This window comes from Oryzias melastigma, linkage group LG23, assembly GCF_002922805.2.
Source record: "Oryzias melastigma strain HK-1 linkage group LG23, ASM292280v2, whole genome shotgun sequence".
Classification (NCBI taxonomy): Eukaryota; Metazoa; Chordata; class Actinopteri; order Beloniformes; family Adrianichthyidae; genus Oryzias; species Oryzias melastigma.
This window is the reverse complement of record NC_050534.1, coordinates 16,125,951-16,153,002: the sequence shown is the minus strand read 5'-3', so window position 1 is coordinate 16,153,002 and position 27,052 is coordinate 16,125,951. Positions and strand designations below refer to the sequence as shown.

Sequence of the window (27,052 nt, the reverse complement as noted above, 5' to 3'; positions counted from 1 at the left end):
GTTAGAAAGCGCCCTCTTCCCTTCCCCTTTTCTGTCTGCTGTTTCTTCTAAGTTCATGCCGGAGAATGGGGTAATGTTTTCAGAGGCTCAGCTCGGAGTGAGGGATGCAAGCTGCCGGACGTCAGGCTTCTATATAGATATAATAGAGAAGGGGTGGGGGGGTTCAGCAGTGACCGAGGGCCAAAGTGATGAATAGAAACCCCCTTGTGCTCACGTCCCAAACCAGGTCCGGATGTCGCTATCTGTCTCGTCATTGTCTTCTCAAATGTTGGCATTTGAGTCTGAATGTTGGCTTTCAGTTTGGCCAAAACATTCCAAAGACACAGTGGGGGAAACACCCTCCTCTTCCTGTGCTGATTTAATGACGCTCCATTTGTTTTCTAATTTGCTGGCAGCAGAGTTGAGAGAAAATTAGCTCCAGCATTTCAATCGCATCTGATGGATTGATGGCGAGAGTTTCTCGAGGATTATGGAAGCGTGATTTACTAGGGGGTGTAACGATTCCTTATACCCATTCAGTTCATATCATAATTAGTGGTTGCTGATACGATTCATAGTGGATATGGGCTTATTTTAATCGATTCGACCTAAAATCTTCAGCCTTCACATTTTAGTTTCTTAAAGTTCATCCCACTGTTGTTATAAACGTTATTAGAACATTATACCACACTGTATGGTTACATGTATCTGCTAAATTCAAGAGTTTCCACATGTTGGAATGTAATAATGGCTGATAATTTTTGATATTTGCTGTGATTTTTAAGTTATAGTAAAATAAATCTCCTATGACTCAATCCTAATGGTGTTTTACAAGATCGGCTATGATTTTATAATGCTATAGATTGATTAGATTCAATTAAATTAACAAATTTACTCAGATAGATCTATTTGGTTGGAAGATAAATCGATTGGTTGATTACATACATATGATTTACGCATCCATTTTTTTACATTTTCTAGTAGCATGTTTTATCATGATTGAGGATGTATTTAGAGAATTTTTAGCTCAAAGTTGCATTTCTGAGTATTTTTTTTGTAAATCAGAAGAAAAAATATCATTGAAAACCCCTGAAGCGGTGACGTCAGTGCTATAGTCAGTGAGCTACAAGGTTCCAATTAGTAGACGATTAGATCCATGTAAGCCCAACAGGATAAACATTTATTGAATTCATAAAAAACTAAATAGCTAAAACTTTTAAAATGTAACTTTTTTGACATATATATGAGTAAAAACAGAGAAATATTATTCCAGAATAAATCAACTTAAACCTTAAATAGCTTTCAATATTTTACTCTCCATAATAATATATTATTTACAAAGATAGTTGCTTCAATATGTTCAATAACATTGGGGCGTTTATTATAGTAGTATAAAATGATGTGGAAGGCCGGATATAATTACCCCATGGGCCAGATCCGGCCCCCGAGTGCAGAGGAGGAGCTACCTCCCTCCTCTCTCCCCTGCATGGAGAAATGGCATCAGCTGACTCAGAAGCTGCCGAAAAAATGTCTGATATGAAAGATAACTGACTAAAATAATTATAATCTGAAGCAGGCGTTTATTATTTGATATAGAGAAAACCATGCGCTCCTGATTTTAAGGCAGAGAATCTGCATCATAAAGTACGTTGCGGTACAGTCTTTTGTTCTGAAATTTAAAAAAAAAACTCTTTATGTTGAGCAATACTCCAATGTTCTTTATTAAATGTTTTGCAAAGCATGATCAGAAGTGTTTTTGAAGAGTATGGACCGCTAAAACACACGTCCTTCTGCTGCGGGGGAAGGGGGTTCTCTGTATTCGCGGATGTCTCTTGTCCCCAACCCCCGCCAAAAAGGGGGGAAGGGAATTACTGTACCGAATCTTCTAGAAATAGCTTTTCAGAGTACCGCCACTTCTCCATGACAGAAGTACTGCAGGTACTCGACTTGAAAACTTTAATTATGATGTTATTATTTTAAGAAAAAAACACATAGCTATAGCAACAATCTAGAATACTCTATGCCCACACATAGACAAAAAATGACGTATTTTTATTGATCATTATTTACGTTCAAGATTCTCTGTATTTTATGTTTTAACTTCCATAGAAGAGAGTGGATTTCTTGTTGTCCACTTAAAGGCTCAAAACTGTTAGGCTGAATGGCTCTGACATTGCTCGCCGTTTTTGTTGCTCCGCTAATGTTAGCTTGGGATTATGAGGGCTGTAAGCTAACGTGTACACAAAATGATGATGGGACGTGTCATCCGAACTTAGAGTCAAATTTTGAATGAACTCCTGCAGAAAACGACGCAGGTTTATTGATTTTGACAAAAAACTGAATAATCACAATTAAAAGACCACTAGGAGCGCTGTTAAAATTGATCAAAAGACTATCAGAGTGGGACTATAACAGGTTTTTGTGGTATTTTTTTAAGCTATTACTTGAATTTCTGAGTATTTCTTTATTCAAATTGTTGTGAATCAGGAGCTGATGATAGCATGTAGTTTGATAAAGACCCTATGAAAATTTGCAGGTCAGGCAATAAGTTTCCTAGTTGAGAAAGGGGGGCGGGGTTGCTCCACCTCAACAGCTCAATAGAATTTTTGAGTATTTCTTTATTCAAATTGTTGTGAATCGGGAGCGGAGGATAAAACACAGTTATATAAAGAGCCTAAGAGAATTCACTGAGTGGGCATTAAGCTCCTTGCTTCAAACTCCAAGTCAGGAAAGGGGGGCGGGGTTGCTCTACACCAACAGTCCCACCCACAACTCATAGGGAAACTATTAATGAACCCCTGCAGCTCTGCAGAAACTATGACCTTAAAAGCTTTATTTAATTTTGGCTAAAAACAGCATAATCATGCTGGGAACGCTTTTAAATCAGGGTGGGACTTTAAGAGCAGATTCAAGCTGTTATTTTTCCGAAATGCTTTACTGGAGTCCTCCTGGAAAGAGCGTCCTTTCTCGCTCTCTGCAGAGAGCGACAAAGATAAGACAGCTTTGATGTGCGACACTCCTGATAGAGGCCTGACCCGCGCGGCCGATAACCCGACTAGAATAGCACATGAAAGAGTATAGGGATATGCAAGTCAACATTTATGTCGCCTGCTTTTCATGTTCGGAAGAGGGTGTTTGGCCTACTTCCAGTGTGGCGTAATCGTTTGGACGTGAGAGCACATATACTCTGCAAACATGTGACAAACAGAAGCCGCTTTATCTCAGCTCCGGGCTGAGCAACACCAGCTATCAGTCAGTGCTGGGAGGAGTGTTCACCACTATTCACACCACAGCATTCCAGCCATAGCATCCTCTTCTCTACTGTCAGTAAACCCAAACAGCCAGCTTGACTCAGAGCACATGGGCAACCTGTAATCTAGCTTGGCTCTGGATGTGGCATGTAAGAGTAAATCCTTTGTTTATATCTGGGAGAGGCCTCCCTCATGGAGAGACTGACTTAATCTCGCACAGGAAATGCAAAAGATGATTTCTGAGCTTGAAACCAAACTCTGGGATTAAAGATTTTGACGATCACCCTCCACCTTTTTTCTTTGTCTTTTCCTCTTGATCTGTTGCAGTCTGCCTGTCTGCGGGCCCCTGTCCTCTGGTGGGTTCAGTGGACTGGTATGCAGCAGGAATCTTTGGATCAAGGTGATTTCACGCTCCTCCACGTTTTCCCAGGGCTTTGGGCACTCTCTGTTACCTCTGTGGAGCCCGCAGAGTTTGATAGCGGCTGACATGTGTTATCATAATGCACAATCATAACCAGCAGTAACAGTACAAGGCTGCTTTATCAAGCTATCACCTCTATTTCCCTCAAGTACAGATTATTTGACTGGCAAGAGTTTCTTAGGACCTTTCGATTTGACCAAATCTTTGCACCGGGGATTTGCGCACAGATAACTGGATAACCAGACATGAAATCTCAATTCTCAGATGAATCCTCTCAAACATACACCCTTTCCTTTGAAGCAGAACTAATCTTGCTAACCTTGACATTCCCTCAGACAGTTCCCACTCTCACTTCACAGTCTACTCTCACAATGGCTCCACAGTGCTCTTCTTTTTTTTTTTTCTCAATGAAACCCCATATCTCATTCAGCTATTTGGTGGCGGCAGTGAAAAGAGGAAGTTTCCGAAGTGACTCACTTCAGACACTTTTCTTAAAGCAAACTGAACATTTCCTCTGGCAGTAAAACAAAACAGTTCAGAAGCCACGTTTTTTTTTTTCTTTATTACCGGTTAGTTCTTTCAACACAGAAATAAAATGACCTTCGGGTATCAAAAACGATAGGAAGCTTGAAACTCAGTGACTTCCTCTTCCATTATGATCCTGTCATTCACAGGGACAAAATAACAAATCCTTTAGATGTCTCTGCAGGTTTACATTCTCTCCTTATGCATCCCATCATGTCCTAAGAACTTCCTTTGTGGAAAAGTTTACCCTGGAAAGTGTCTTCCACATCCATGAGGATGTTAGTATTATCCTGATGTGTACTAAACACCATATCTGAGTTTTCTCATAGGATTAAGAAAACAAGAAAAACACATTTTTAAAGTACATATTCATAACAGCAAGTGGAAAAATACTAAGGCAACTAGATATATAGCATTACCTGCGATAATGCAAGTGTGGATGCTGTAAGCTGAATGTGGCCACTGAAGATGTCAGAGCTGATAACGGAAAAGGCTGAAGCTGAATGCTTGCTAAAATATTAACTGAACTGAAATGTCTAAATTAGCCATGTAAAACTAGCATAATGCTAAAATGTTAGCTAAACTAGAAATTAACCAAAAAACTGGAAACATGTCTAAATTAGCAGAAAACACGTAGCATAATGCTAACATTTTAGCTAAACTCCAAATTTGCCTAAAAAAACTGAAAAAATGTCTAAATTTGCCAAAACAGCTGCCATTATGCTAAAATGTTAGCCAAACTGGAAACATTTTTAAATTAGCCCAAAACGACTAGGATGATGCAAAAATATTAGCTAAACTCCAAATTAGCCAAAAAACTGGAAGCATGTCTAAATTGTCTAAAACTTAGCATAATGCTAAAATGTTAGCGAAACTCCAAATTAGCCAAAAAACTGGAAACATGTCTAAATTAGCAAAAAACGCGTAGCATAATGCTAACATTTAGCTAAACTCCAAATTTGCCTAAAAAAACTGAAAAAATGTCTAAATTTGCCAAAACAGCTACCATTATGCTAAAACATTAGCCAAACTGGAAAAATTTTTAAATTAGCCCAAAACGACTAGGATGATGCAAAAATATTAGCTAAACTCCAAATTAGCCAAAAAACTGGAAACATGTCTAAATTAGCAGAAAACACGTAGCATAATACTAACATTTTAGCTAAACTCCAAATTTGCCTAAAAAAACTGAAAAAATGTCTAACTTTGCCAAAACAGCTAGCATTATGCTAAAATATTAACTAAATGGAAATATGTCTAAATTAGCCATTTACAACTAGCATAATACTAAAATGTTAGCTAAACTAGAAATTAGCCAAAAAACTGGAAACATGTCTAAATTAGCAGAAAATATTTAGTACAATGCAAAAATGTTAGCTAAACTAAAATTTGCCTAAAAAGCTGAAAAAAACTGTCTAAATTTGCCCCCCCAAAAGCTAGGATGATGCACAAATATTAGCTAAACTCAAAATTAGCCAAAAAACATTTCTAAATGTCTAATTTAGCTAAAACAGCTTGCATAATGCTAAAATGTTAGTGAAACTTCAAATTAGCCAAAACACTGGAAACATGTCTAAATTAACAGAAAACACAATTGACTGTAAAAATAGATATTCTTATATCCAGTCTATGGAAAATACTTAGCATAATGCTAAAATTTTAGCTAAACTCCAAATTTGCCTAAAAACTGTAAAAATGTCTGAATTAGTCAAAAACAGCTAGTATTATGCTAAAATGTTAGCTAAACTGGAAAAATGTCTAAATTAGCCCAAAACAGCTAGGATGATGCTAAAGTTTTAGCTTACCTCCAAATTGGCCTAAAAGCTGTAAAAATGTCTGAATTAGTCAAAAACAGCTAGCATGTTGCTAAAATTAAAGCTAAATGCCAAATTACCCTAAAAACCCAGTAGTTGGTGAACATTTTTAAGTCTGAATGGTGTCTCTAGCTGAACTACAGGTGTAAGAGGTGTATACAGGTGAATAATAGTGGCAATTACTTTTTTTAAATAAGTTTTGATCTTTAGATTATTATTATTGTTCATTTTTTTTGGGGTCGGGGGTAAGGTTTTGTTAGCATTGTCTGTTCTGGAGACTATAGGTTATTTAAACAACAAAGTTAACAAAATGCTTTACAGTCCCACTCACACGTTCACACACTGATAGCAGCTCTACCACCATGCAAAGTGCCAACCTGTAACCACCAGGAGCAATGAGGAGTTCAGCGTCTTGCCCAAGGACACACGAGCAGGCAGGGTGGGAACTGAACCTGTGATCTACCAATCAGAGGTCGGCCACTCTGCCTGTGGACCACAGCTTCCTCCAACTGGTGAAGGCGGAAAAACAGTGCAAATATTTAAAAAATGTCAACTTGCTGGATTTCAAAAACTGTTGGTATCTCAAGTAAAGTCACATATTACTAATAAATTAATAAAATAAGATAATTTTATTATTGATTTGTATTGGTAAATAATCAATAATTAACTTTTTAAGGAATTTTCAAAATTACCAATTCCTCCTCTGAAGAAATTACAAAAGAAAATCCAAGCTCTAGAATAGAATAGAATAGAATAGAATAGAATAGAATATCATTATTTCTATAGCACTTTTCACAGAAAGAAATCATGAGACAACATCAAATTAAACCAACACAGAGAGGAAGTAAAATCTAGTATAAACAGTGCTTACTAAAAGTCAAAATACAAATTAAAACTGAATAAAATTAAAAGCTGTCCTTAGTAAAAACCGTCTATATTTGTTAGTAATATCAGTTATTTCCTTCTGTTTATTTTCAAGTTTTTTCACAGATTTTGATGTAAAAAAAACTGACCTTGTATATATAAATATCACTAATGTAGCACAAATTTCATGCCAAAAAAGCTGATGTTTAAATAACATTTTGTTCTGACATTTTCTTTAAAAAAAAATCAAATGTCATCTCTTTTTTTTCCTGACCGAACCTGGATTTACAGCAGGTTTTAACTATGTTGAGACAGCTGGAAATTTATGCACTTTACAGCAGAAAGTTCCAACTGTTGATTTATTCTGCAAACCTTTCATAGAAGTCTAAATAATCCATAATTCGTTGTATAAAACATATTTTTTCTCTATAATTCAACAACTTTGTTGATTGTTTCTCTATTTGAACGTGATTTTCTCCCTTATTATCGATAAAGTTTCATTACCAACATGAACATTTTTTTCTTTTTTTTAGATAACACGTTGAATTTACTGTCATCTGCAAATTCAGTGCTTTTTTATTGAAAAATCTGGTGTCAACAAAATGTGAGTGGATGAGGTTTCAAGCAACGTTTAGCAAAAAAATCTTACTCTACTGCCTAACTACCCCAAGTCTGGGTCTCCCTGTGCAGGTCCCCAGCCTGGATAAAATACAGGTTTTTGTCAGGAAGAGTATCTGACGTAAAACTCCGCCAAACCTAATGTGCAGATCAGTCAAAGCTGATTCGCTGTTGTGACCCCTGACAGGATAGTACAAGTATAGCAAGGATACTATAGTTCATGTATGTGTCTGTAGGAAGTATACTAACTGAATACTTCTTCAGACATAATTAAAGCATTTTAAGTTTACTAAAGCCTAAATAGATAGTATATAAATGGAAACTTCAAGTATACTCCTTCACTTTAGTACAAACTAAGAACACGTGTAGTACACTTAAATAGACTACTTATTGCTAAGGGTACCTTAAGCAATAAGTACCACACTTAAAGTTCATTTCATTGATTATACACAAGCATAAGTATAATAAGTATACTAAAGATCATGTACATGTAGTGCAGGAAGAATACTAACTGAATACTTCTTCAGACTAAATTGGAACATTTTAAGTTTGCAAAATATATTATAATATAATATATAGATAATATATAAAACTTTAAGGATACTGCAACGCTATTAGTATAGACTAATTATACACACTTTACTTGAAGTTCATTTTATCAAGTGTACTTGAGTATAAATAAGCTACAAATATAGTAATCTACAGATCATGTACATATAGTGTAGTATACTAACTAAATACTTCTTAAGGCTAAATTGCAACATTTTAATTTTAAGGTAAATAGTATTTACAAAAGTAAATGAAAAGTAAACTTTTAATATTGGCTTTTTATTCATGCGGTACACTTTAATAAACTACTTTTTGTTTAGGATACCTTAGCAAAAAGTAGTACACTTGAAGTTTATTTTATTAACAATACTTTAGCATAAGTAAGCTACAAGTAGCCTATGATATACTATAGGTCATGTACATATAGTGTAGTATACTAAGTGAATAAAGACTAAATTGGGACATTTAAGTTTAAAATAAATAGTATGTATAAAAGTATGTAAAAAGTAGTAAGCTTCAAGTCTACTGCCTTACTTTTATCATAGTATTCATTTGGTACACTTTAATAGAGTACTTTTTGCTACGGATGCTTTAGTATTAAAGTCGTACACTTGAAATTTATTCTACTAATTGGGCTATATTTGAGTATAAGTAAACAGTAAGTATAGTAAAATATAGACCATGCAGTGTAGTATTCTTGCTGAATACTTCTTTAGACTAAATAGGAACATTTTAAGTTTATAATACACACATAGTATACATAGAATACTTTTTGTTCAGTTGAAGTTTATTTTATTAAGTAAACTTAAGTATATTAATACTATGGACCATTCATGTAGCACACACAGGAAGTGTAAGCCTATCGAATGAATAAAAATTAAAGCATAAAAGTTTAAAAATGTACTTCAAGTATACCGTCTCATATTTAGCATAGACTAAGTATACTTGTAGTACACTTGAATGTACAAAGGGTACATTTAGTAAAAGCAATGAATACCCTTACCAAAAAAAGTCAAGTTTATGTTTTAAAGTATACATAAGCTTAAAAACTATACTTCCCGAAGTGTACCACGTACGCTTAAAAAGTATACAGTCAGTTTACTAACAAGTATACTAAATTTGCCAACTTTTAGTTTTAAAAAAAGAATACTTAAAGTAACTTTTCTAGTATAGTATTAGTTTACTGGCAGTAAACTCTACGTTAATGAAAGTACAGTTTGAAGTATGTAGATTTTAATTTTTGCTTTTGGTTTACAAAGTTTATAAGTACTGATTAGTGTATTAAAATACATGTTTAATACACTGTAAATATTCCAAGAACAAATCTACTTCACTTTTATATTAGAATTACTTGGATAATTCAAGTGTACTTAACATAAATTTATGAATTTGTAAAGTTTATCTCCAATAAGTCTCTAAAAAGTAAACTAAAAGTATACCATCTTAATTTCGGTTTTAAAAAAGTATACTTAGAAGAAACTTGAGTATACGTTTTTTTTGTAAATGTACCTTAAGAGCAGGCTTTATGTAAATATTGTTGTTATTTACACATTTTTCTACAAGTTAAAAGCATAAATAAAAAAAATTGTATCCTTTTTTACAATATTAAGCACACATTTATAAACAAACACGTGTTTTCAACTTTTAACATTTGTGCTTATTTTGGAGAAGCTGAACATTCAGACCGGATGTGAACCTTTATTTTGAAGGGATCAGCGACTGCTTTCAGGCAGCCTGGAGGAAGACGCAAGCCGACACGCAGCTGCACTGGAGCAAACTCTGTTGTCTCAGCCTCATGCTTCGCCTTGGGGACTTCTGCTCCTCCTGTCCGCTTTCTAAACGGCTGTGACAGTATTTATTTCTTTAATTTTTTTAGTGACATGAAAAAAAGTGGGGAAGAAGAAAGAAACCGAGTCATGGATCTTTATTGCTTGGAGTCGGATATAGTCGTGAAAGCCCAGCCTGACCCAAACATCCTTTATGATGAGAGAGTTTTGCAAAGTTTATTAACAATTGAGGACAGTTTTTTACCCCAATGTTCATATTTCCAGCGGGTCCAGAAGGATATCCACCCATATATGAGACGAATGGTTGCAGGTTGGATGCACGAGGTTTGTGATATCAATTAAAGGGCTAACCTATATCTTTTTTGTGTTCATTTGCACTCAAGCTAGCTTTAAAGTTGACTTTTTTTGGTGTTGTCAAGATTTTTTAAGCTGACAATTGAATGAGAATGACTCACCAAATACGTGGGGGAGTCGGAAATTCCTCTGCGACTAAAACCGAGCTTCAAAGAAATACCTAGCTAACTATTTTAGCTTCCTTTACAGCTCTAACGTGGATAATTTAGCTTTTTAGCTAGCTCTGTGGATAAATTAGACGTTTTTCTTAATTTACATGATCAAAAAACGCTCATTTTGCCTTCTAAATAATTATTATTAATTTTTAAAAACCCCTCATGCTCAGTGGGTTAGGCAAGCAACGTGAATGCTAAGACACTTTCACTTTTAAGCTCAAAATTAGCTAAGTTAGCTAACTTTAGCTAATTTAAAGCGTCGGAAACGGTGTTAAAACATGTGTAAATATGTTTTTATAGTTTTAAGTCCTATTTGGTTATTTTATTTATTTTTTCTTATATGAGGCAAATCTAACAAGGAAGAGGCTTTGCAGAATGGGGGGTTGCTGCGACTTCCTTTTGTACTAATTTGTTCAGTTTTTGTTAAACAAAAGAACGTAAAAATGCGATTTTTCACGCAAAAATAATCTTTAAAGCCCTTTTTACATCATTTTAAACTGTTTTTCTTGTTCTTTTTTAGGTATGTGAGGGAGAGAAGAGCAATGAAGACGTTTTCCCTTTAGCTATTAATTATTTGGACAGATTTTTAGCCGTGGTTCCCACAAGAAAGAACTTTTTGCAGCTTCTGGGAGCTGTGTGCATGTTCCTGGCCTCCAAGCTGAAGGACTGCAGGCCCATATCAGCAGAGAAACTCTGCATGTACACAGACTACTCCATTACACCAAGGGAACTGCTGGTAAGAGCCCGGGAGTTCAGAAATGTTCAGAAATGTTCATAAATTGGAGTTTTCAAAGCTGTTTTTATGGTGGAGTTTGTGAAGTCACACAGGAAGTTTTCCATTCTTCTTTTGAGGAACTCTGCTCTGCTACATCCATGCTTTGGATCCATGTGGACAGCAGAGGCACATGATGCCACCTAGTGTCAGTAATGCAGATTGTTTTTTAAATTATTTATTTACAAATAGTTTTAAATCACAAACCTTAAACATAATGTAAAAAAACTTATTTCTTTAAGACCAATAAGTAAGTTTCACCTTAAGGTTGTTTAAAAATACACACGTTTAAAGTAGATTTTTCTTAAAACTTCCAATTAGATAAATTTACAAATGTATTAATTCTAAATTAATATTAATTGAGTGAGAAGTTGATAAAACAAAAGATGTTTAAACCCAGTTTAGTCTGTAATTTCCACAGATGTCTTTTAAGATCCTAATGGTGTCACATGTCTTTTTATCAGATTAAAAAGAAAAAGTTCCAGTTGTTATGGAAATTCTGATGATTGTGATTACATTCATAGAGAAAAAAACAGAATTCTTTAGATAATCTTAACTATTTCACTTATTTTCCCCTTTTTATGTTCTGGTTTGGTTAGAACAAGAGAACATCCTTAAAGCTTAGATCTTCCTTTTGTGGGTTTATTTGTGTCTAAAATAAATTAAAATTAAGAAACATGTTTTGGATCAACTCATTTTCTCCCAATAGTTCCCTGAAGGTGAAGGAAATAAATGCTTCCATGAAATGAAATAGTCCTGGATGTGCTCACAGGATGCAGGGAGCAGATGGCAAGACGCAGACAAAACATTACCAGCCTTCCTTGTTTTGAATGTACTTCTTCTGCCTGCTGGGGCTTCAGTTCTCGGGAGAAACCATTCAATAGGAGGGGGGTGCACAGGAAGTGAACACATTCACAATTCTGCTTTTTTGTCTGGTGGATTGTACCAAATTGTTTCTGGTCCAGGTAGGAGAATCATACTTTCAGTGACCAGAAGGTATGAAGTTCATCCCAAGAAATCTTTTATATCGTTTTTTTTTTCATACATTTAAATTATTTTAAGTTACTATGTTCCCAGAACTTAGTTTTTCTAACTTCCCATTCAAAAAAACGCGTGTGAAAATGGAAGTTCTGCTTCCTCTTTAGTATATAAATCATTTCAAATTGCTGATAAAGCACTATTAATCCATTAATAACTGCTTATAAGGATATCCTGTGAACAGAGAAGGAGAAAAAAAGTTTTGACTTCCCACTTCAGACAGAGAAAGATGAGATTCGTGGGGAAGTTTCCAGGTGGAGCATGAAAGATCATTGGTGGGAGCAAACGCATCTGCAGTGAAACTCCTTTAAAAGCTTCATCGCTAACTGCTAATTAGAAGAATTTGAGGAGTCCCTTCATCATAGGTGGTCCAAGCTGAATACTTTTCCTCTACTTTCAATGCTATTTACTAACCACGTTTGTGTTGGTGATATTAGCTTTAAGCTACGTACACACCGAGGGATTGATGTGCGTTCAAGAATGCGCCAAACGGGTTAGCATACGGCGTAGGGCTGGATTAATGAAACTGATTAATCGATTTGAATCCATTTAAGCTTAACGCATCAGTAAACGATTCATAAAAGTATGAATCAATTTGGCACATAAAGCTAAAGTCTGCTAGCTTGATGCTAACATTTAATGGAATTTCCCATAGGACGGCTAATGCTAAGGCTAATCCTAAACATACATTGCTGACTTCTTTATTTACTCATAGGCATTAATTTTCCAAAATCTTTTAAAGAAATATTTTATAAAGTAATCATTTCTGGTCTAAAACAGTTTTTTGCACTTCTTCTGGAATAAGACGTAATGGTAAAGCGCAATCGCCACCTAGTGGCCAAACTGAAACGCCCTCCAGGAGAAGCAGAACAATGTTTACAATGTTAATGATCTGAACATTTTTGTTACAACTTCTCCATGTAACACTGTATACCATTAACAATCTCATTAGTACACTGATACATTTTACAGTATGTGAACTGTATCAGATTAATATCAGTATATTCAAAATATATAGTAGATTAGTAATACATTTCTAAACAAATATGTAAATTAAAAATTGAATTCAACTGAAGAATCGAAACAAATCAAAATTGTTTCTGGAAATAATAATCAATACTCATCCCTAATACGGCGTTCACTAGGTCTGCACAATACATCGCAATTTAACTGTCAAATCGAAATATCAGTCTGTGCGATACACTTATAGAAAAAGACGGCTTAAATTGCAATAAATGGTTACCTTAAATGTTAACAATGTTATGGAAACTATTTAACAAATTTCATAGATTTTATGTTAGATACTCAACTTCTATGTAGACGTGTGTTATTTGGAGCATAAATAAAGTTCTGTTGAGTTTAAGTAAAACGGATGCAGTGAAATGGTTATGTATCACAAGTATTGTCATTACAATGTTGATCACCAGTATTGAAAGTTTTTCTAATATTGTGTTCACACTGGACTGCTGCTACCTAACACTATCGCATGTACCTACTGTTGGAAGAAGCTTGGTGCAAAATGTCAAAGCGGTCCAAATCTGGCAAATATTTCTCCAGATTTTTTTATTCATAGCTTTATTCTAATTTATAAAAGATTTGAACTATGTCTGAATTCCCACGTAATCCTTTACTACTAAAAAACTGCAGGACTATCTAATGTCATGGCTTTTAAAAGTAATTCGGATACCAATGTGTACAAAAATATCAATATTGCGATATATATTGCAACATTTAGTCAAGAGATTGATTGTTGATGGGTTCTCACCAAGTATTGATCTTTTATTTACGATTAAAGAGGAGGTAAAACGTTATACTCGTCATCGTTTGGTGAGACGTTCCTTTGGAGATAGATAGGGGGCGCACATTGCAACAAAGTGCCTGGCAGCTACTTGAATTATTTATATTTTTTTTATGTTGTTTACAACATTTTGTACTAAGTAGTGGTGCTGCTGTTCATGTTTACTATTGTTAACACTGAATTTTACAGATAAGTCCAATTCAGTTTATGTCAATGCTTGTCAAAGACAAAGTGTTACTGATTTCAGCAATGTTGCACAAAAGTGTTTATTATTTGTTGCACAAAATGAGACACAAGTTCTTTATGATTGTGTTGAAGCAATAAAATAAATGAGGATATATTTTCTTAAAAAACATATGTTTTCCTTTATATAGTGAGTTATTAGAGATGATTCTTTATTAATTATCGCAGTATCGTGATATTATCGTGTATGTATCGTATCGTGAGGTACCAAGTAATTCCCAGCCCAAATTCTCACTACTTTTTTTTCGTTTTTTTAGATATGAAGTCACCAATTTTATAAATGAAATTTACAAACTTTTTACGTCTATTTTTTTACTTCACTTTGTTCTCTTGATGAAAATTTGGATGGTTTATTTATTTTATTTTTTTGCAAAAATTGTTCAAACGCAATGCATTATGGTCTATTCGTAAATGTAGTGAGCATCAATGAACACTGTTTGTTCGCAAAGACTTCTGGGAGATTTTCAGGGCACTAGATTCAAACAACACTACAAAATAGTTCTGGGCGATATGAAAGAAATTGTAAATCGCGATATGAATTACTGTGTATCACAATAGCGATACTTATCACGATATACCGGTACCTAAATAAAGTGTATTTTTAACTACTCTCTGAAAAAAAAAAAAAAGATAAAAATGTCAGTTACTTTTCTTTAACTTTATTATTTCAAGTAACTGAATTGTCACAAATGAACTGTTTTGTGAAGTGAACAACAAGTTTCTTAGTAGGAAAACACACTTTTGCACAAAAGTTCAGCACTAAAAATGATGGAAGAGAAATAACACGACACTTTTCTATCGCCCAGATGATATATCGTCATATCGCCCAGCACTACTATAAAATGTAGTATATAGTGAGTAGTGAAGGAATTCGGACGTAGCTTTAGTATCGTTTAATTCCGTTCGGACACAAACCACAATTATTAATTTCATTTTCATGATCAATTTTCAAACGTTTGGAACTTCAGTGAATTCAAAAAGACAATAACCCAAACGTCACTAACACATCCGAGTCCCTGATTGGTCAAAGTTCAACGAGCACACGCCCAAAAACAGATTTAAGACTTGCTTAAGTGATGTGTCAACGCGAGCGTTTAAACCGTGGAGGCCTGAAACACATGTTTCCAAGCCCGGTGTGAACGTAGCATTTTAGACTGAATCTTAACAGCCACGTGGACAAAGTCCTCAAACTGACCTTTTCTGTTCCTTTTTGTTTAGACTGTCTGTAACTGCCAGACTTGAATGTCCATAAAGTCCAGTTAGACGTATAGTTTATCTGAATGCTTCTGGTTTACATCACCTGTACGCCGGTGTTTGGGCTCCTAAACTTTAAGAGCTTCTTGCCCGGTATTATGTTTTTGGTATCAATGCATCTTAATAAAATATTTTTAGATGATTATTACTTTTATTTGACGTAGTCACTTCAGAATATTATACTATCAGATTTCAGGAGTTATTTTATTTAAAGCTGCTAATATGTCCACAAAACTTCAAACGCTCAGCTGTATCACAGTCCCGGTGGACGGATGATAACATTTTGGAAAGTGTTGCCTCTTTCTGAAGTTTTCAAGTAAATGCTGGGTTTGATTAATTTGGATTATTCAGGGAACTAGCAGGAAGTAGAGTAAAAAAGAAAAAACTAAAAGAGGTCATTTAAACATCAAGGTTTGACTTTCTTGCCTTAAAGTTTGATTTTGTGATTGTGGATTTATTTGCAATGTTGATGGTCTAGAACCCTGACTGTACATGAGAACTGGATTGATTGAGTGCGACATCACCCATAGGAACACAAGGCAAAAGTATTAATACAAGTCCTGTGTTTACTGCAGAAAAACAAGTGTGAATATAATTCAAAATCAAAATCTCGTGAGGTCGGCAGCAGAGCCTCTGGCTTCAGCTGTGATCGTCCGAGTCAGTGCGAGTCGACGTTTCTATGGCAACCACTCTTGCCTATCAGGAATGAGCTTGATGGAAGTCCCTTACCACTTGAAAGTGAGCTCGGGAGAATTTGTCAAACGATTTGAACTAAATCCTTCTATTGGGGCATTTGATTGGATAACTTTATTAACTAAAATTATGAAAGCAAAATTAGTATTAGCAACGATCTGTTAAAAAAAAAAAGATTTTTGATTTAGAATGGTTATTCTGTCAAAAGTATTAGCTGTTTATTTCTCAATTGAAGTTCATGGGATTTTGGAACCAGCGAGTACTTCCTGTTTGGATGGGGTAGACGGTCACTCACTCCAGTTCTCAGTCAATTGTTTAAAAATTTAAATTTTAAATTATTATTATTTTTTTTAATAGATTCTGTTCCTTCAATTTTAGTAGATTTTTAAATTTAAACAAAGGCAGACATCTTTTAAAGCATACAGATACTTTTATATTCTCATTATAGGTTAGTTTTCTGCATTGACCTTGGTAAAAAAAAAATAGCTTAAGTTAATTAAAAGTGAATCTTTTTTATGTTCCCATTGAAATTTTAAATAATTTTACTCTATTGCTTTTTGACTCTTCACTGTTTCGATTTTATTAGCTCTTTTTCTGTAGCATCCTTATGCAGAATCGATGCATTTTTGAGGCCGTTTACCCTTAAATGAAACTTTTAATTGATGATGTATTAGGAACATAAATAACCAAACTAGAGTTAGTCTGTATGCTCTTTAGTTGTTGTACTGTTCATTTAAAATACTAATTTTTAAATAAATATTTGCCTTTTTTTTAATAATTTGATATTTCTTTATTTTAGCGTGACATAATTCTCTAGAGATGCTCCAGTTTTCTTTGAGCTACTAAAGTAGGTAACAACACATTAGTTTGTAAAGGAATAAAAGCTCACAGACACAGAAACCAACATGACTTTTTGCTACTCTTTTTGGAAGTGGAAGTCATCTCTGCTCCTGCGTTTGCAGTGCAAACTGGCTGTATCTGTTTGAGGCTTGTGACAGGAAGGAAGGGGCTTGCCGTCTCATTGGCAGGGCCTCTAAGCAGGGCAAAGCTTGTCACATGCCGGCGATATGAACACAAAGGATGCGAGGAATGAGAAAGGCACGCAGATAATAAGATACAGCGAGGAGAGATAAAATGAAGAAATGTTACTCTTCTTACAGAGCCATTTCCTCTGGGAATAGGGACGGGCTGTGATCTTTTTCACGGTCAATGAAGGCATGGCAGCACGCCATTTAACCCCTTGACAGAGCCAATTTCGCCGAGAGTCACATTCTGAACTGACTTTTCATGTCATTCCTCTTGTGTCCTTTCAGGAGTGGGAGCTGGTGGTGCTGGGGAAGTTGAAGTGGAACATGGCCTCCGTCATCCCCAACGATTTTATAGAGCACATCATGCGCCGGCTGCCTATTCCCAAAGACAAGTTAGCGTTGGTCCGAAAGCACACGCAGACTTTTATCGCCCTTTGTGCTACAGGTAAAGTCACAATTGTGTGAATGCTTAGTAAGCAATCACACTATAGGGATTCTCCTGCGCCTTTCCAAACGTTTTATTAAAAACTCAGCGATTACAGTAATCTTAGTATCAAAACATTCAGCTTGTTCAGCTTGTTTATAAACTTTATAGTTTTTTTAAATATTAAACAAAATATGCCCTATAGGAAAATCAATGAGAAAGTGAAATTTTAAGTAGTTTAGCAACAAGCTTTTAAATATTCACGGGTTATGTTTTCCTCTTTTATGGTAATTAAAACAAAAGAGTTTTGAGAATTTTTTTAGGCTAACTTACAGTTTACCCAATATTTTAGCAACATGTTAGCATTTTTGGCTAATGTATCAACTGAGGTTTTTATAGACTAATTTAGATTTTATTTTGAAGTTTAGCTAGTATTTAAGCAATGAGCTTGTTTTTTTATTGGCTAATTTAACATCTACTGAGGTTTTTTATGCTAATTTGGAGTTTAGCTAATATTTTAGCAACATACTAAGGTTTTGGGCTAATTTGTTTTCTACTGATGTTTTTAGACTAATTATATTTTAGCTTCTATTTTAGCAACAAGCTAAAACGTTTTTGACTAATTTAGTTTACTGAGGATTTTTTTTTAGCTATTTTGGAGTTTAGCTGATATTTAATCAATTTATAGCATTTTTTTTTTGCTAATTTTAGCATCTAGTAAGGTTTTTTATGTTAATTTGGAGTTTAGCAAATGTTTTAGCTACATGCTAACCGTTTTGGCTCATTTGTTATCTACTGATGTTTTTATAGACTATTTTAGATTTTAGCAACAAGCTAAAACGTTTTTGACTAACTTAGTTTACTGAGGAATTATTGGATGTTTTGGAGTTTAGCTAATATTTGGGCAACATACTAAGGTTTTGGGCTTATTTGTTCTCCACTGATGTTTTTTAGGCTAATTTATAGTTTAGCTTCTATTTTAGCAACAGGCTAAACTTTTTGACTAATTTAGTTTACTGAGGAATTTTAGGGTATTTTAGAGTTTAGCTAGTATTTAAGCAACAAGCTAGCTTTTTGTGGCTAACTTGGCATCCACTGAGGCTTGTTATGCTAATTTGGAGCTTAGCTATTTTTTAGCAACATGCTAACGTTTTTGGCTAATTTGTTATCTACTGATTTTTTTTTTATTTATTTATTCTAATTTAGATTTTAGCTTCTATTTTAGCAACATGCCAGAATTTGTAGCTATTTTAGTTTATAAAGGAATTTTGGGATATTTTGGAGTTTAGCTAGTATTTAAGCAACAAGCTAACTTTTTTGGCTAATTTGGCATCTACTGATGTTTTTTGGGGGGCTAATTTAGATTTTTGCTTATATTTAAGAAACACACCAAATATTTTTGCAAAATTGGTATGTATTAGAATTTTTTAAGCAATTGTACTACAATTTTTAAATAAATTTAGGTCAGCCTTAGTGCTCTTTCATAGTTCTTAAACACAATTTTCAGTCTTTTTTTCTAATTCAACAGGTTGCAAATAGCTTTTGTATTTCAGCAAATGCCCTCAGCAAATAAAGGAAATTGCATCACCATTTTCAGCAAAAGACTTTAGCATCTTCAGGGAATACATTCAGCAAAAATCATTCTAACTAGCATTATTGCAGGTAATGTAACTTCTGTAGTTTGATGTTTGTGCCTTTCGAGTTTGCAGCTTTTTCGCCACCAGAATTTTCCCACACACTCCGGCATTCTTTTATTGTGAGTCATCTATGACCTCTTTCTTCTCCACGGGCTGCTTTATCCACTTTCCAACAACTTTACTACTTTTTTTCCTCCTTTCTTTATAGCTGCTTTTAAGTGCATGCTCAAGTATCCCAGCTAAGTGCCTGGGAAAACTCCTATCAGTTCTGTATTTAGATTATCCACATAGTCTGCTGATGATTGTATCATACTGTAAGTGCTTAAGTAGACAAACAGTGTACCGAGTGACCCAGGTGCAGTTCTGATTTTTTTTTTTTTTTTTTTTTTTTTTTTTTGACGGGGAAGCCTCCAGGTTTAGAAAGCCAGGGAAGTGATCCAGGGATCTGTCTTCTCCTCCCATCCTGGCTTCAGAAATAATACTCGTGTCCCTTCAGGCCCCTCTTCTAGGTGAATTTTCACGGTGCTCCCATGTGTGTATCTAAGGAATCCCTTTAATATTTTCATATCCTGAACAGAAAAAAATCACTTGGGACTCACAATTCACAGGACTTTCATCACAAAGCTACCTTTCATCTCCTAACTCGTTTTACTTAATTCAATGAGACAAAGGAGCGGTGAAATTCCTTCCAAATAAGAGTATGGTCAGATCAGGCCAATCAGAGCTTGTTTACTAGCATTTGTTATTATCCTTCAATGAGTTTCATACCCAGTTTTGTTAAGTTTCAAGCTCACTTTCTTTTTTAATGTAATTGGGTGTGTTTCAGTGGTTGCTTGTGCTATTCGTAAGCAGCTGCTTATATCCGAGCACAAAGCAGCCACATTTGGGGGGAAAAAAACGAGGCCTGGTGTGGTTTTGCAGTAATGTAAATGTTTGGAGTTTTATATGGAGTTGAGATGTTATTCTTATATTGGAGGAGCTCCTCCTATTGACAGCTGCTCCCTTGTGGAGAGGATGGGCGTAGTCGAGCAGATTCTTCCTCCCGGTTTAATCAGAGCTATCAGGACATCAGTTTTGTCCTGCATTGTTTGAAGAATTGCAAATGCTTCCACATTTGACACAATATTATGTATTTTAGTCCCACTCTGATCATCTTTTGATCTATTTTAAAAGCTTTCCCAGTGGTCTTTTAATTTGGATTTTGCTGTTTTAGCCAAAATCAAAGAACTTGTGTCGTTTTCTGGGACATGTTTTATGCAGAGTGGCAGCAGTCCAATTCACCTTTGAATTGTTGTAAGCCTGCCACTACTTCCCATCATCCATCTGTTCCCACTAGCTTACAGCCCTCACAACTCCTAAAAAACAACACAGATTTTTTGATTTTTGCCTAAAAATGACAAAAATCATAATTAAGAGACGACTGGGAACCTAAATAAAGTAGATCAAAAGGTGATCGGAGTGGGGCTTTAATGCTTTGTACACACCGGGCACGTGTGGCACGTTCAAGTTCTTTAATAACCTTTTAGCATATGGTGTTTACACCGTTAAAAAAAATCAATTTTTAAGAACTCTTTAAAGGTGCCATACCATAAAAGAACAAATTTTTGAGCTTTTAAGCGCATTAAAAACTCATAAATAACTAATATTTCATAAATATTTTTTTAGTTTTCCAAAGGTAATATATGATCACATTTATGGATGTAGTTTACTCTGAAAAACGTTTATGCATGTGCGCGTTTTGGGCTTCAGGTGTCACCATTGACTTTATATAAAGAACTGGACTGGCCGTGTTTCAAACAGGAAGTACCCGCTGGCTCCAAGAAGCCAAAAATCTTACAAACTTGTATTGAGAACTAAACAGCTGTTATCTTTTTCAGAATATCTATTCTTACTACAATGCCTTTTTCTTTATATTTTCATACTAATCCTTATTTTTTTCTGTTTTTTTTAAACAGAATTTTTTTTTTTTAATCACGAGTTATTCAGTCTGACCAGAATCTTCAATAAAATCATGTACCTGATACTAGCACGCACAGAAGAGGTTTGGTGCAGAATGTCAAAATGGTGCAAATCTCGCTCCAGACATTTCCCTTCACAGCTCTATTCCAGTATATAAAAGATTTTGTGTCACACATTTACCGACCGGCACAAACCGCAATGATTAATTTCTCCTTCATGATCAATTTTCAATCGGTTCCGTGTTTGAAAACGACGCTAATCGTATGTCACTACCAAATCCGAGCCCTCATGTGGTCAAAGTTCAGCTGGTTTATTAATGTGGAAGGGGTGTGGCTTTCCAACACGCTTACTCCTGATTTGTGAGAGTGGTTGCCATAGAAACTATGACTCGGACCAATCACTGATTAATAATGCTAATCTGATACAGTTCACATACTGTTAAATGTTTTAGTGAAATTAGATTAATAGCACAAAAATGTTCAGATTATTGTCATTGTAAACATTGTTCTGCTTCTCCTGGAGGGCCATTCAGTTTGGCCACTAGGTGGCGATCGCGCTATAGCATTACACCTTATTTCAGAAGTAGAAGAAAGTACGAGCAAAAAACTGTACTTTAGATCACAAATGATTACTTTAAAAAAATATGTCCTTAAAGGAGTTTGGAAAATTCATTCAATTCAATGGGTTTATAAAGATGTTCATTTAGTCAGCAATGTATGTTTAAGTCGACCAAGCATTAGCATTAGCCGTCCTATGGGAAATTCCATTGAATGTTAGCATCAAGCTAGTGGACTTTAGCTTTATGTGCTAAATCAATTTATATTTTTATTCATCAATTAATAATATATTAAGCTTAAATTGATTTTATCAACCCAGCCCTAAAGTCTATCAGATTTTGGCCTCTTTGAGTCGATGGGTACTTCCTGTTTAGAACACTCTCCGTCCAGTTCTTTATATAGAGTCAATGGTCGTGATTCCTGAAGCCCAAATGTGCATATATATATATATATATATATATATATATATATATATATATATATATATATATATAATGTTTTTAGTGAAAGCAGTCTCTTGAATGCAGGTTTCTAAACTCCAGTGTGAACGTATCGCAAGACTTTGAAAAGTTAATGGCTTTAAGTCATAAATATAAAAAAAGAATAGTCAAAAACTGATTTTTATTTGTGCAGTAGTCAGTGGGTTTGAAGGTTGGATTTATCAGATTCAGGAAGTTACAAAAATGGTCAGAGAATTCCCAGCATGCCCCACACTTCTCTTTTTATCCTCCTAAAATAAACCAGACGATTAGACAATTTACCATAAAATAACACGCTTTAACGGCAATAAAAGACGATCCAATTTAGGTTCTGCTTTTCATCAGTAAACTCCGTGTTGAACCATTTGTTCTTTGGTTTAAATCCTCATCGACGCGTCCTCCTCCTCCAGACCTGCTGTTTCTCAAGTCGATGTCGACTCAGGGGAGTCCGGCCTGGAGCGTATTGCTCAGCGAGTAGGAGGTTTCCTACTCTGCTTTTTTAATCAGAACTGATGTTTTTAAGAAAAACACCAGGCGGGTTCCACCACGCAGCAGATTCTGCTGAAATCCCAGACGGTGGGAAAATGAGATCTTTTCACCTGTTATGCATTTTTTAACTGTTTTAGGTTTCCTGAAGCCACTTTATTAACGCCACATCGATTTGTCTTTTCTCGCCAGATGACCGGCTCGCCATGAACCCGCCCTCTATGATCGCCACGGGCAGCATGGCGGCCGCCATCTGCGGCCTGCAGATCCACCACAGCGACCAGCGGCTGAATCGAGACAACCTGACGGACCTTCTGGCCAAGATCACCAACACGGAGGTGGTGAGTGTCCGTCCTCCGAACATGAAAAGGCCTTTTTGGTAAACAACAATGACGACTTCAGCAGTGGCAGACTGAAGCTATTTACTTTTCATGGAGAGAGGGAGCTTTTGGTTTTTGTCTGGAGAGCCAGACTGCTGCTATAAAGAGCAGCGGCAGAGGGAATGTTTCCCACATTCTTGTGGTAGGACAAAGTATGGTGTGTGCCCCTCCTGGTGGAGGGAATACGGGCGAGTGGAGGGTTCTTTAAGCAAAAAGTTGTCCTCGTTTTGGTGAAATTGAGTCCTCCTTTGGATACCTTGTGATGGATCCCTAACAGTTTAGTGCAGAAATCCCCCCTGTTGCCTGCTGGATTGTGGTTGTGTTGCCGTAGCAACGTGGGCCTCACAACCCCGCCGTCACAACAGACTGCAGACCATCAGGTTCCAATTATTCGTACATTTTAAAGGAATGTTGGCCTCTTTGCAAGTTTTGGCTCATTCTTTACGCGTCTAGGAGTTTGTTCAGGGAGGCAGACCTCCCACATCTTCCGTACAGACCTGCCCCCCCATGGGGTGGAGGGGGGGGGGCAGACAAAGAGAGGATCCCCTTTCATAAGTAAAGTTGTCCAAAAACATCCGGTCTGGCTGTCCTCTGTTCTGCTTTACACCCAAACTCGGAGGGTCGGGGAGCAGGAGGTCAGAGCCATTTCCTTTAGACCCCCACATGGGATTGACCGTGCTGTAAACTTTAGCAGGGGGGGTTGGAAGAAGAACTATTTGCTCATATTCTGTCAGAGCTTGTTTTGGGGGGCCCCCCTGACACAAACGCAGCTCGTGTCGGAGGGTTGGCGTGCCCACCACCTTGTGATTCTCTGCTGTGTGTCGTCGGTGTTGCCGGGCGCTGGGACTCATTGTTGTGGTCATGATGCAGACGGGACCACCTACCTACAGACACATAATTCCTTGCTGGTATGCCAAGCATGTGATCTGTTCAACAACTCGTGTGTCAAATGCAGAAAAGACCAGAGTTTGCATTTCTCTGTACAGGTGATTAAACTCCGAGTTTGGATATTTGTATATGTTTCAAGTGGGGTTTAAATGACAAAACTCATCAGAATATTTGAAAAAATAATGGAAGATATAATACATATTATGTTTAGATATTGAAATTAATGTTTTTGGGATGTCTGTAGAATTAAAGATCTACTCTAATATTTAAATATATAAATTTTTACATGTTTTTTTGTGTTTTTCTGATGATATTCTAGGAAAATTAAGCTCATAATTGAGTATTTCTTTATTCAAATCGTTTTGAATCAGGAAAAGATTAAAAAAATGCAGTTTGAAAAAAAGCTTACCATGTTTTCCAGAATATAAGTCACTTGTTTTTCATAGTTTAGGTATTGGTGCGACTTATACTCAGGAGCGTCTTATTAGTGAGTTTTTTTAATATATTTTTTATTTTCCTGGTAAACACCAGTTGTCCTTCAACGGTTGTTTCCTCTAACAACCTCTAGAGGGCGCTGCATCTGAAGTATTTGCTACTGACAGCTTCAGAAGAAGTGTCGTCCAAAACAAACGTGGGAGAGAATCTGATTGTTTTCCTTTCAAACGTCAGTATTGTTGTATTTATTTATTTATTTATTTATTTGGAAAGATGGGTGAGGGGAAGGGGGGATGGGCTTACTATCTACATAAAGTGCCGCCCACAACTCGGATGCAAATTTCTGATAAACCCCTGCCGCTCTGCAGAAACTGTCCTAGAATTTTTTTTTTTTTTGATCTGGCTAAATGGAAAGCTCAAAATTATTTGAACTTCTAATGTCGTCGTACATCACGTGACTATGACAAAGATCTATCAAAGAGTACCAGAAACTCTTTGAAAATAGATCAAAAGATGATCTGATAAGTAGAGATTTCCCAATTTTAAGAATCCACACATTAAAGACACATTCCAACTATTCATTTATTTTTGCCAAATCGTTCCCAGTGATCCTTTACTTAAAAATCTTTATGCTTGTGTCGTTTTTTTAAGACTTATTTTCTGAAGCTCATTAGAAATCCACCTCTGGTTTGTGGGCGGGACTGCTGTTGTGGAAGCTAGCCTCGGCTAATTTCCCATCAACCCTTGTTTACCCTCCCTCCAGCTAGCTTATAGCCCCTCACAAGCCCACGCTAACATTAGCGAAGCAAAAACAACAACGAGCAATGTCAGAGCTATTAAGCCGTAACGCTTGGATCCAGATGGGAGATCAGATGAAGAAATTAAAGACGTTTGTCGGCATCAGAATTGTAGCAGAGAAGGGAGACTTAGACCTGCCCAGGGCAGCAGTTACTACGTCATTAACCCGATCTTTGTCAAACGATTTTCAGTGAATTTTGACTGACAATTTGAATAAAGAAATACTCAATAACAGTTTAAATTATTTTATATACATCCTCCATGATGGAAAAAAATGCTACAAGAATATTATAAAAACACCAAAAACATGATTGTTAATAAAGTGGGTCTTAAAATAAAATAAAGAATTGCAAAATAAAAAGATCCAGACTGTTTCCTGTTTTTATTCTATTAACCTTCTTTTTATTATTTAACACTATTTAGGCTAAAATGAGTAAATAATATCAAAAAATCGTTCATTATTAAATTAGTCGTCTGAGAAAGTTTGGCAACTGTAACTTTAAGAGCTATTGAACATTTTCATCATAGATGAGACGTATCTCCTTTAAAAAATCTTAAAATTAAAATTATGAGTTCATCCCTTTTTCTTGCACTTTGTAGACGGTCCCTTGGTAATCGTCTGTTTAATTCTCTTTTAAAGCCTTTGTAGGTTATTATTTATATTAAGATGAACCAATAGAGACTCTTGCTGTCATTTTTAAATGTTTATTAAAAGAGTTATTGTGATCTGTGAGTAGAATTTTTATCAAATTTGGGCGTCTCCTGTAATAACTAAATAAATAAATAAATATCTGATCCCTAATCCTTCGATGGAGTGTAGAACCATGTGGTCCGGCCCTCAATTTCTGATCACATTTATAGAATCTCAAATGAAGAAGCTCCACAGCTCAGATGTTGTTCTTTAGTACACGAGGTAGAGCAACAGTAACAACAGTTGTCTGTTTGGCCTGTTTAACCGCTGCGTCTCTTGTCGTCCCAGGACTGTTTGAGGGCCTGCCAGGAGCAGATCGAGCGCGTCCTGGCCTCCAGCCTGCAGCAGGGCCAGCAGCAGCGGCAGGAGGGCGGCGTCCGGGCCGGCAGCAAGGCCCGGGAGCAGCAGGATCAGTCCAGCACCCCCACAGATGTGCGCGACGTCAACTTATGAACTACTGTCGCCATCCAACCAATGAACTGACTGCACCGAGAGAGGGGGCGGAGTCTTCTCGGAGTGGCTCCACACTCGATGGTGTGACAATCTATGAACTTTAGAAACTAAGAAATTTCTTCTTTTTTTTTTTTCCCCTCCATTCACACCAGAATCGGTGTAATTCCACCCTTTTGTACGGACCACAATTAAATCGAACAAGCTATTTAAAATAAAAATACGATTCATTCTTGAAAAAACTTGATAGTGCCTTTAGGTTTCTCGAGTGGAAGCCTGAAAAGACGCTCATACTTGAAAGGAAGATTGCGAAATATTTTATTTCATAACACTTAGTAAAATAAGGAATTGATGTATCTAGAATTGAGTTACTCTTTCACTATCTCTCATCAGCTTATTGGGGTTTTCTGAAAGTGATTGCAGCAGTGACGGACGGAGATGGATCTTTACAGAACAGCGACACCGCTTGTTACCGCGGTGACGGAGTGGGCTGCGCCCGCTCGCAGAGGAACTCCATTTTTTTGAATATATGGAGCTTCATACACTCATTTCGGGGTGTTCCGAAGGGATTTGGGCTTAAGGAGGTTTTGGAAAGTTTTTCACCAAGTTTTTAGAGGACAAAGAAGCAAGTTGAGATGGAGAAGAAGGCGAGTGGAAAGTGGCTGGAGGTCTGAGGCGAGTAACTTAAAGCTTTATGATGTTTCTGTCAGGATGGGTTTGCATGT

At 36.0% G+C, this 27,052-nt stretch overlaps 1 protein-coding gene across 3 annotated transcripts in view; it reads left to right on the top strand.

The window, feature by feature from the left end:
- Positions 1-26,548, top strand: part of LOC112154304 (G1/S-specific cyclin-D2) — a 67,636-nt gene extending 41,088 nt beyond the window's left edge. For 2 of the 3 annotated variants that reach the window (XM_036210206.1, XM_036210207.1), the window contains 6 exons: positions 3,558-3,630; positions 10,073-10,132; positions 10,838-11,053; positions 17,429-17,588; positions 22,878-23,026; positions 26,166-26,330. In XM_036210206.1, coding sequence (XP_036066099.1) covers positions 10,100-10,132; positions 10,838-11,053; positions 17,429-17,588; positions 22,878-23,026; positions 26,166-26,330 — 723 coding nt within the window. In that variant the 5' untranslated portion in view covers positions 3,558-3,630; positions 10,073-10,099. Of the gene's footprint in view, positions 1-3,557; positions 3,631-9,690; positions 10,133-10,837; positions 11,054-17,428; positions 17,589-22,877; positions 23,027-26,165 lie in introns of those variants that run through there. The other variant, XM_024285158.2, reaches the window with a different exon arrangement.
- The last annotated feature ends 504 nt before the right edge of the window (positions 26,549-27,052 follow it).